Source organism: Macrotis lagotis, chromosome 5, assembly GCF_037893015.1.
Source record: "Macrotis lagotis isolate mMagLag1 chromosome 5, bilby.v1.9.chrom.fasta, whole genome shotgun sequence".
Lineage (NCBI taxonomy): Eukaryota > Metazoa > Chordata > Mammalia > Peramelemorphia > Peramelidae > Macrotis > Macrotis lagotis.
In genome coordinates this window covers 197,350,535-197,362,628 of record NC_133662.1, presented here as the reverse complement: position 1 = coordinate 197,362,628, position 12,094 = coordinate 197,350,535, and the positions used below count along the sequence as shown (strand labels likewise).

Here is a 12,094-nt window from a genome sequence, read left to right as displayed (position 1 = left end):
CGATTTGATAGTTAACTGAATAGAAAAGGAAAGTAAACCTTTAGCAACATCTGATTTTATTCAGTAAGAAAATGGAGGAGGATCTTGAAAGAAAGACTTAAGGGTGCATATAGTTAGGGGCAGAAATATAAATAACGATCAAGAAAAAGAGATGAAGAAAGAGTGACCAGATAGGTAGAAGAATCAAAAAAGAATAATGTAATGCTAGTGAAGAAAGAAGAAAGTATGTAGGAGGTCAATACCAAATACTAAAGAGAGATCAAGAAGATGAAGGGAAAAACTCATCAAATGTACACCTCAAAAGCCAAGATGACAAAAGATCAAAATAGTATTAAAGGGAATATGGAATATAGGCACAATATTATACTAGGTAGATCTGTGACTGGGTCCAATTTTTTAAAAAGCAAATAGGAATTATGCTTCAAAAACAGGTGAAGACTAAGAAGACCATACTCTTTGACCTAGAGATTTTTCCCAAGGAATCCCAAGTCAGATATAAAGGTCACATTTATATAAGCATACATATGTGTGAAAATACATACATATATATATATATATATATATCACATATATATATATATATATATATATATATATATGCTTTTTTCTGATAACAAAGACTTGGAAACAAGTAGGTGAATAGTGTATAACTTAACAAATTGTAGTGCAAAACATAATTGAAATATTGTCAGGAGCAACTCAGTGGCACAGTGAACAGAGCACCAGCCCTGGAGTCAGGAGGAACTGAGTTCAAATCTAGGCTCAAACATTTAATATTTACTTAGCTGTGTGACCTTGGGCAAGTCACTTAACTCCATTGTTTTAAATGAATAATTTTTTAATAAGAAAGAAATGTCACTCTCTTATGAGAACTGTGAATTCAAAGAAATGTGTGAAAATGTATTTTAAATAAGTAGAACCAGGAAAACAAGATATTTAGTGACTGCAATATGAATATAAAGAAAAATAAAATTAAACCAAGATTATAACCATTGGAATCCATGGATAAAATGAAAAAATGTATCTCTCCTTTTGGAAAGATAGAGAACTATGGATATGGGAATATTGCATCGCAATCAGATATAGTCTATATGTGGTTGGTTTTCCTAAAATGATGCTCCCAGAATTCCCTGTCAACTCTTAAAATTTCAAATTTGATGATGATAGTTATTGGCTAATTCAGAAGATCAATAATTTAGGAAGTAGCTAGCAATATGAAGGAAAATGAAATAATCTGCCACATTCCCTTGTATCTAAACCCTTTATTTTGGTCTCAAGAGATTTTCTACTGGGAGTCTGACAACTTTATCAAAAATAGAATGCATTTACCTAACCATACTAGAAGAAAAGTCTTCTCATATTTTAGAAAGTATTGTAAATCTTCTTTATTTTACTGAACCATAACCAAGGAAAAATAATGTTCTAGATAAGAGATTAGAATGTAGACAAGAGGAAAAAAGGATTACTTACGTTGATTCAAGAGGTATAACTAAGAGTAGCTTAGACAGAAAATAAGGGGAAATGTCCTGTTAGTGACTTACAATGTGAATTCTTCCTAAAGAAATGGCAAAAGCCTCATCACTCTAAAAATAGATGGAACAAAACACTCAAAGCTGTATTGTAGTGAACAATTCTTCACTAGGGAGAGGATGGATTGCATGACCCATTTGGTTCTCCATATTTGTATCCTCTTTTTCTTTTGTCTCTTCTTCACTGAAAATTTTTTGTCTCAGGAAAGAACAGCACAGTGTCAAAACAAGCTTCCCCTCAGCCTCTACAATCTGCATTCATTCTTTTCTTTTATAAAATTGCAAGGGAGTTTTTTTGTTTTGCTTTTGTACTTTTTGTTTCAAATTTACAAGGCCAGGGACCATTTGCCCTTTGTTCATGGTAGCTGAAAAATACAGCATATGGTAAACCTTTTCTTTGAATAGGTATTCATGATCATGCATGGGAAAGTGCATTAGAAGAATTTATGAGACATTTGAGAACGTGGGCTGCATATGAGAGAAAATCATCAGTACAGATTTTTACTGGATCCTACCAAGTCTTCTTTGGGGAGTACTTTTTTTTTTCCTTTGGTTGAATGACACATCAATTGGCGGCATTTGTAAATAATTCAAAAAGTTCTGCCCTAGAGTTTATCTAGTTCCTCTTCAAGAAGGACATTCTTCAACAAGAAGTTTTTTGCCTTGCTCTGAGCAATTATGAATCATATGCTATTTTTAAAAATGTTATTCTTTGAATAGAGTTTAAAAGATGGATCCAGATAGTAGTCTTCCACCTTTCCAAAGAAACTGAACCCTATTTGGATGTTTCTGTTATTATGAAAAGAGGTCAGAGAATGGCAGCTTTTATGAGTTGGAAATTATTTCAGTGGCTGCTCCAGTGGACCTTTATGTAACATTTTAAAGTTTACAAAATTTGTCATATGCTTTGTCATCTCTTCCCCACAAAGACTATGTAGTAGGAAATAGTTATTATTTACAGGTGGAGAAAGTGAGGCTTAAAGAAAATATTAGCGCAGAGTCACTGAGCTAGTAAGCCCTCAAAGTAGAATTTGAATCCAACTCTTCTGCCTTCAGTTTCATTATTCTATCTACTATATCATAACTATCTCTAAACTAGTACAACCAACATCTGAGAAAGAAGCCCTTCTACTGCAGATTTGTCAGTGGTCAACCTGACTTTGCATAGAGATTTCAAATGAATTTCTGGCAGATTCATGCTCACATAGATGTATATAGATATGTCATATTTTTATATGACATATATAAAGAGTATGCATACACAGATGCATCTAGATATGTCTGTGTGTATATTCACTTTTTCTAACCCAGCCTAAAGCATGGGCGGATTTGATATTCTAGGACCTGTGATCAAATCTTGGCATTGTCATTGTGACCTCAGACATTTTCCTCTTAGGACCTTACTCCCTTCATCTTTATAGTGAGGAAGTGGTTCCTTCCAATTCTAAATCTAAAATCCTATAATTCAAATTCTTTTGTCTCAGGAGGTAGAAGAAAATGTAGGTTCTAATCTAAATTGAAAGGACTATACATCCAGCCATACAATTGACTCAATTGAAAAGGCTACTTTTCTCCTGTTTGTTTTGCAAGTTTCAAAGATCATGTAATTATGTGTGGGAAGGGGGAGGGATTTTCTTTCAAAACAAACACCTCCTTGTTGTTTTTGGAAAACAGCACTGACATCCACATCTGCACATTCATGAGAGCAAGCCAATAAATAGAAACAATGAGGAAAAACACATCCAAAAGGAGAAAATGTTTTAATTCCCAGTTTTCAACATATTATTATAAATGGAGATGAAAAAAAATTATGAGGACCTTGAGAATCTTCTTTTTAAGTAGAAATGCTAAAACATGGATTATTCAAATGCACCTTTTGTGCTATAGCTGGTATAACTCATAAACACTTTTCAGCCAGCTTAATGATGAATACCATTTTTTATATATTGCAAATATTAATTTATATATATTTTTATAAAAGTACAGGAGTTTCACTCCCCATGGATTTTAATTGGGCTTCATCTCCTTTGGAGTATTCTCATTTACCAGGTAATTCAATTTTAACAGGGACTTTGTAGTATATTCTGGTTTTATTTTTATCGTATGCAAATAAAATTAAAATGTCAGTATGTTCATTAGTTTATGTAAAGTTTGTTCCAAAAAAGGTTCAGATCACTTTGAAAAAAGGTCCTCTTGTTATTTCCATTGCAAATGGCTAGACTATGAGTCTGAAACCCAAGTGAAGAAACATACTATAAAGAAATCTATATTATAGTCTGCACAAAATTCACTTACACTTGCGAACTCTTTGGCCAACTTTTTGGCATAAAGCACAGTATAGGGTATTGGATGGTATATTGGACTAAGTTGTAGGAAAATCTGGTTTTAAAACCTTATTTTAATCCTTTCTTAATTACATGACCTCAAACTAGTCACCCACTGTATGTATGCCTCAGAAAGCTTCATAGAATTTTTCTCTTCTACTCTTGAGTGAGAGGCCTGGGTTCAAATCCTGAGACAGTTTTTACTTATGACACTTGTTCAAGCCACTTGACATTGGAATTGTTTCCTTATTTGCAAATTGGTGGGATGGCCTCTGACATTACTTTCAGCTCTAAATATATATTATTCCTTGATGTTATTGTAATAAGTGACTCATAGTACATGTTGGTAGATGAAGACAACTATCATATTTAGGCCATAACAGACTTTTTACCATTTATGAAATGCACAATGGTTGGGTGATCAAAATCTAATAATGAAAATTTTGTCAGATCATGCAATGATCAAGAAGGGCAGCAGTAAATAGCAAAAGAGCAAAGTCAGCCCTGTGTTTTATTTCCTTCCTAAATTTGTTTTCTTCAGTCATTTTATTTCTTTCTTGTAGATGAATAATTTCTTTATTTTCTCTCCTTATTTATTTTTGTTTATTTTCTTGGTTGTTCATATCTCCAGTTTTTATTCTTGGATTAGATCTTTTGTAAATGGTGGCTAAGATCAGTTTGTTTTTCATGATAGACCCCAGATGGGATGATGTTGAGCCAGACTTGATCCCACCTCTGCTAGTATTTCAAATCTTCTGACCTGAAGTCCCTAGGAAAGAGACTATCTGGGGTCTATACCCTCCTTGTTCCAGAGCTTTGGCCTGGGTTCTATCCTGGCTTAGAACTTAGGAAGTAGCCTTCTGTGTACCCCTGTCCTGTAAAACTTGAAATCTGAAATAGCTCAGGTTTTAGGGCTGTATTATTTTTATTTATTGTTTTTTGGTTTAGTTTGGTTTTCCCAAGTAGTGCCCTTCTCTGTGATCAATAGAAGTTCCTCAAGGGAGCTAAGTTTATCTATCTCAGGAATTTTTTTAAACTTTTTTTTCAACATATACTTGATATCACAGTTGGATAGAAATCAGTGAATGAACATTTAACCATCTTGACTAATAAAATGAGCGAATTTTGCCCTTATTGTTACTTGGGGATCAGAAATGCATTTATATTTGAACAACTGTTAGTCTGATATGGTGGTAAGATGATCCCATGGAAATGTTTCATAGGTTATTGGAGAGGTATGGGCCCCTAGTTTTATGTGAGGTGAGGACCATTAGGTTAATGAATTGATGGACATAGAGTTTTAGAAAGAAGAGTATAGTGAATGATGTAATAGACCACAGGAAAATCAAGAAGAAAGAAAAGAGAGAAGAAATTGAGCTTAATATATGTATTATGTCTAAGGATCAACCTCTATACTCCAAGATAGAGAACAACAGTTTAGTTAAATTTTCTAAATTCTTATTTTGTTTGCATGCTTCTTTTGTAAGATGACAATTTATTAAAATAAGACCTTTAGCCTCCATTCCAAATATACATTTATAACTGAAAGTGTTGTCCGGGGCCAGTTTCTTATTGTGACATTTAGTAATATTCATTAGTTAATGGTATTAATTACTTTAATCAAAGTAAAGTGACTTACCCCCCCCACCTCCACTCCAACCAACAGGGGCTAATGTCTTCTCTTTCTACATTGTCTTACATCTACTATGTATATGCCTACCATATTCATAGCTATTGACTTTTTATCTCTCCCCCTCCCCATTAAAATGTGACCTATTCGAAAGTAGAAACTATATTTGTCTATTTTGAATCCTTAGTACTTAGCCCAATTCCTATCAAATGGTCACTACTTAATGTTTTTATTGATTTGATGTAATCTGACCCTAGGCAAGTCACTTAACATTTTTGAGCTCTGTTTCAATGCCACAAAACATTGTGAAAAAAGCACTTTGTAGACCTTAAAGCTCTACATAAATATAAGCTGGCGATGAAAAGGAGATAGTGAAACTCTGAAATTGGCTAACTTACTCAGGGGGAGTATATGATTGAGTGTGCATTAAATATATAATCATAGTTAATGAGAGCAAAATAACTAAATTCTTGTAAAATTAACAATAACGCTCTGTATTTATACCAAATTTTCTTCTGAGAATTTAAAGCCCTTTACAGAAAATAACTCAATAATTTTCACAGCCCCCCTGTGTGGTATGGATAGTTCTGGAGAAATTGCCCTAAATATTTAATCCAGCATATTACTCCATGGTAATTAACTTGAGTGTTTTCATTATTTTTCTTTTGTTTTTAACTCCTAAGTTACCCATTAACATAGTATTAATTACTTGTTTTATTAATTTGAAGAGGTAATTCATTAAATAAACACTTTCCCTTTGCCTCTGGGTGCTAAAACTTCTAAATGAAACAGGCATATCTAAGTACATCTCAAATTAGCTCTTTTATATACACTATTAAAGTATCAATAAGTTGTACCACTGATTGAGCCAAACTGGAAAGAATGACAAATTTGGAAACATTCGGATATTAAATAGAAAAAAATACTTGCCCTCATATATTAGAATTCCAATTACAAGAAAATACAGTATGGTAAAATGCAAAGAAATCCAGACCTAATGTCTGAGACTGAATATGAGACCTAATTTTTTGTTATAGTTATTCAATCAGTTTTCATTCATATCTGACTCTTTGAGACACCCCCATTTGGGGTTTTCTTGGCAAAGATACAGGAGTGGTTTTCCAAGCTCATTTTACAGATAAGGAAACTGAGACAAATGAATAAAATGACTTGCCCATGGTCACACAATTAGTAAATGTCTGAGGTCTAATTTGAATTTCTGGAACTCTATCTGCTGTGGTGCCTAACAGCCCAAAGAGACACCTAAATCTGTCTCATAACTTACTTGGAATAAATCACATTCTTTACTTGTGTCTCAGCTTCCCCATCTGTAAAATAGGGAGTTATAAAACCTGTGATTTGTGTACAAGCCAGCTTAAGGGAGTGTTGAATGCCAATCTAAAGAAACAAAGCCTATATCAGGTTGGATCCCACTGAAAACAGAATGAGAATTCCTTGAGGGAAGGGCATTTTTCTTTTTTTTTTGTCTTAGATTTTTTTTGTCTCCTTTGCTTTTATTTATTTATTTTTTTTGTCTCTGTCAGTGTTCAGTTTAGTTAGTGCCTACCATACACTTACTGGAGAGGTTGGATTCCTGTTTTAGTGGACCCCAAATCCTATCTTGCAAACCCTTTAGTAGCTTCCCTATCATTTTTTTTTCCTTTGGTGGAATCCTTTAAAACTCAGCTTCTTACCATTCTGGTTTGTCATTTCCAGTTGACCCCTTTAGCTCTGGACTTCTCCATTTGGAACTCAACCTCTTGACAACCAGTCTATGGTCATTGCAAGACCTTTGCTGCCTCTCTAGACCCTCTATTCTAGCATTTCCCCCCACTGTTTCGTAGTCAGCATACCCAAAGTCTAAAGAATATCCAAATTGGATCATTTCTCTAGCATGTAAAAAAAAAAAAAAAACTATTATTCCAAAGATCATAGATTATGTTTTGGTCATGAAAAAAAAACACACTATAGCCTCAGCAAGTTTCATCAAATAGTTTTGTCATCTTCTAACTCAGTGATGATTATGTAGGACTAGATTTAGAATGCATAACCAGAGTAGAATCTTAGAGTTGGAAATGGCTTCACAGTACATCTCCTGAAAAAAGGACCAGTCAGTAGATGATCACATTTTGCATTTTTCCAAGGAGCAATAAAAAAATAATGTAAATGCATGTTAAGCTTTTTTTTGAGAAAATACTGCTTTAGCTATGCCAATCATATTTTTATGCCAAGTTCATCCCCCCCCAAATTGTTTTGTTTGATGCAATTTGAAAAATTTGGATTGTACTCAAATAAAAGTGAAGAATGATTTTTTAAGAAGAGAATGGATCTTGAAAATTGTAACTGCATGCATCCACTTTCTTTCCTGCAGAACTTGGAAATATAGTTTCTCTTGGGATTTGGAACTTTAGTCTGGTTGGTCTGGTCATGTATTACTAATGATATTTCTTTGTTCTTTAATCTCCTTATTCCTTCTGGCAATGAATACAACTCTTCTTCATTTCCACTAACCTTTAGTGTTGTTTACATCTCTCCTTCTTTCTGCATTTTTTATGATTAGCTCATTATAATCTTGAGGTCCAGTATTTTTCTGCAGAACACAACTCCTCTCTTTCATGGAAATTAATGGGATAAGACAATGTACACATTTGTACTTTGGAGATATAGAAAAATGATCAGTAGACTCCAGGGGGGGAAAAAATCACTTTTTAAAGAATATAAAAATTTCATTTAGATGATGCTGTCATCTTTTAAATCCTTAAAAGAAACACTGTGAGTTAACAAACTTTAAAGAATCTATCATGATTACTTTAAATGTGTGCATTTTGGCAATATTGCAGTGACTTTGCTCAAGTGGCATTGTTGACTGTGCCCTTTATGTTCCAAGCATAAAATTAGCTTAACATTTGAATAGCATCAAGTTAATTAATATTTAATAAATATGTTTTCTTAATTAACAGGTCTTTGAAACATCACATATCCCAAGCTATTTTCATCCTTCTCCACATAATCCCAGTAGAGCTGGGAGTGATTTTGTTAAATTGTCTGACAAAAACCTAACTCAGCTACTTGTAACTTACAGTTGTTCACCTTTGTCACTTTGCAGCTTTTCCCTGCTAAAAAATTTAGTTTGTCTTGAAGTTGAATTGTTGTCTAGATTTCCAATGCACTTCACGGTATGGCTACAGAATATAAAATGCTACTGTCAGAGTCTATTTCTGGCTTAGTTTCCTTAAAGTATATGGGAATTGGAGAAGACAACTTATACTTTCCCTTGCCACTGTAATTTGGCCTAGGAAAACTAGATTGTAGCATGAATAACTAATATAATTCCTATTCCATAAGGATAATAATATTTTACCTATAACTTAAATAATTCAAAATCATTTATTTGTTTATTAATTTTGAGGCAAGTACATTTTTCTTCTTTTTTTTTAAAAAAGGTTCATATTTTCATTTTTCCTAATGATTTTCAGAAGGGAAAGGTTACCTTATAAAATGACATTCTCATTTGCATTTTTCTGTAGTATATGATTTTTAAAATATTTTCCCCATAAATACACAGTTTGCTATTATAAACCTTTGAAGGGCTTGGACAATCTCTTTTTTTAAAAATTTTATTTTAAGGCAATGGGGTTAAAAGTGACTTGCCCAAGGTCACACAGCTAAGCATTTATTAAGAGTCTGAAGTCACATTTGAACTCAGGTCCTCCTGACTCCAGGGCTCTATCTACTGTACCATCTAACTGCCCCTGAGTTAGATAATCCCTAAGGCACTTTCAGCTTCTAAGCATCTCTGATTCAGTTTTCACATTTTTAAAAAGTTATATTGTCTATATATTTATCAAGATGAAATTTTAAACCATATTTGTGCTTTGTTATAAGTTTTTTCACCATAAAGGAAAATTCTTTATGAAAGTGGGGTTTTTTTGGACCTCATTGAACACAAAATGTTCTCCATATGTATTTAACGATTATGCAATTTTCTGACATTCTGTTAATTTGCTAACATTTGTTTTTATTGCTTTCTGAGTAGAGCATATATGGACATTTAAATATGCTATGTCAAGCTCATCACAGTCCTTCAGTCAATAAACATTTAGGAACGACTAAGCACTGTATCCCACACAGACAGCAATTACATTTATGTCTCTCCCAATCCAAAAAAGACACTCTCTGTGGGTCTCTGTCTCTATCTCTGTCTCTCTTTATGTCTCTGCCTTTCTGTCTCTCTCTCTTTATGTCTCTTTTTCTCTCTCTGTCTCTGTCTCTCTGTCTGTCTCTGACTCTCTGTCTGTTTCTCTGTCTCTGTCTCTGTCTCTGGCTCTCTCTCTCTCTCTCTCAGTCTCTGTCTCTCTTTCTGTCTCTCTCTTTCTCTCTGTCTCTCTCTGTCTCACACACACACACACACACACACACACACACACACACACACATACACACAGAAACCCAATCACATTCTACCTATATATCAAGAAAAGATAGTGATGGTGTGGCTAGCTAGTGTCACTTAAAAATAAGGAGAAAAAGAGAGACATGACAGACAGACAGACAGACAACTTTTGTAGTGCCTCATACAAAAAAGTTGAGCTGTTTGGAATCTCAGACTTTGGAGTTAGAAGGAACTTCAGTGACTTTCAGGGACATTTCTGATATATATATATATATATATATATATATATATATATATATATAGTTACTAAGTTATTCATTTATTCATTTTCAGAATCTATGATGTCATTGGTGTTAGAATGCTTTGTGAGGAAATTCCTTTTTCCTATATAATCTTAACTTGTTTTTGTTTTTAATTTGTCGTAGAGCGTTCTCCCTGGGAGCATTGAGAATAAGTTACTTGCTAGTTCCACACACAGTAGACATGAAAACAATGACTTGAACCCAAATCTTTCTATTTTTGCAACCAGCTCTCTATCCATTTCACCATCCTGCCTCCACATGCATGTGTGTGTGTGTGTGTGTGTGTATATATGAAGATATAGATAGATACACACATATATATAGCTAGATATAGATATATGTGCATGTGTAAAGAGGCATATAACAACAATACACACATGTGTTAGTATATTATGTGTATACAGATATATACACATGTGTAGGTGTTGGTGTTTATGTATTGCATGCATGTAATATATACACATGTATAAACACATGTATCCTATAGGTACGTGTATATGTGTGTGTGTGTGTGTGTGTATCTATTTATGTGTGTCTACATTCACATGTACACAAAAGCACACAAGTCAAAGATCTTTGGAACTCTTGTAGAGAGACAAGTATGCAATTGGTTTTCTGAAGAAATAAAGTAAATCTTTGGGGTATCTGGGAAAAAAAGGGAATCAGTGACCCATGAGAAGTGGATTCCTCAATCCAGCACCCAGGTTATAACCAGACAATTGCCACTCCTCCCAGGTAAATGGTGGACCTCAAGATTCAGTACCAAACAGAAGGTAGAGAATCATTAGATGTTTTATCGGGAATTTCATCTGATTATTTTTCTGACATCTAAAGCAAGTAGAGCTCAGTAAGCAAATAGGGAAAAAAGTAAAATTTTAGTTCTAGGAGGTCCAGAGAAGGGGAAAGGACATGGATGACTAAAAAGCAGATTGGGGGCAGAGTCCCAGGACAATCTGTCATAAGACTGTATAGTGCTCCCGTAAAAAAAACAAGTTGTCAGATTAAGTAGATCAGCTTATAAATAAGAAAGTCCCACCTCTGACAGAGGTTAAATATTTGGTAATATCGACAATACACACTAAATAATTCTTTCTGCCCTAGGAAATTCTCTAGAACACAGGTGAGTTACCGTCTGCAGCAGTGGAGGGAATTACCACACCAGGATTTCCCTAAATCATGGATCGAATTTTGTACATATTTATGTATATTATATATTTATAATATAAATGTTTACATTTTAACTATAGCATATTAAATTAGCATAGAAGGAGACATCATGACTACCTTGCTGGCATTTTCTTTTTCACAATTTATAACATTCAGACTTTAATGATTTTAAATTCACATAAAATTGAAAATATATTTTAAAATTGTATTTTGTGAGTAGTTATGAATATATGTGGGGGTTTTGTGTCTATATTTGTACATTTTCATATATTTTATTTATCTATGCACAGATTTTACATATCTACATTGCCCAGATATACACATACATGTATAAATGTGTGTATATATGCATACATATGTGCATGCATGAATATGCACCTATACTGACATATTCCTAGGCAGATGTACAGCTATATGCAACTCATTTTCTTTTTTTTTTTCTTTTAGATTGTAATTGCTAGCCTCATGTGTACTTACAACAAAAATGACTGGGCTGAACTTTCCAAAATGGCTGAGGTAATGGTTTCCTTACTATATTTCTTTATTTCTTTTGTCCTATTTTTATAAGTTTTAAATAAAGAACTGCTGTTAAAAGAATCTACAGCACAGGCAAAACTGAATCGAAAAATGAGAAGTTGGATCTTGTCCATTATAAATTTGTTTATCCCATGTTTTCATTAAAATGAGGGAAATGTAAATTTAAAAGAAATCTCTTCTATAAAAGTGGTTCCTTAGATTTTATACACTGC

General features: G+C 33.5%; 1 protein-coding gene across 2 annotated transcripts in view; it reads left to right on the top strand.

The window, feature by feature from the left end:
* The window catches only part of DPYD (dihydropyrimidine dehydrogenase), a 1,037,477-nt gene that overhangs the window by 642,456 nt on the left and 382,927 nt on the right, over positions 1-12,094 (top strand). For both annotated transcript variants that reach the window (XM_074188237.1, XM_074188238.1), the window contains exon 15: positions 11,793-11,861. In XM_074188237.1, coding sequence (XP_074044338.1) covers positions 11,793-11,861 — 69 coding nt within the window. The remainder of the gene's footprint in view (positions 1-11,792; positions 11,862-12,094) is intronic.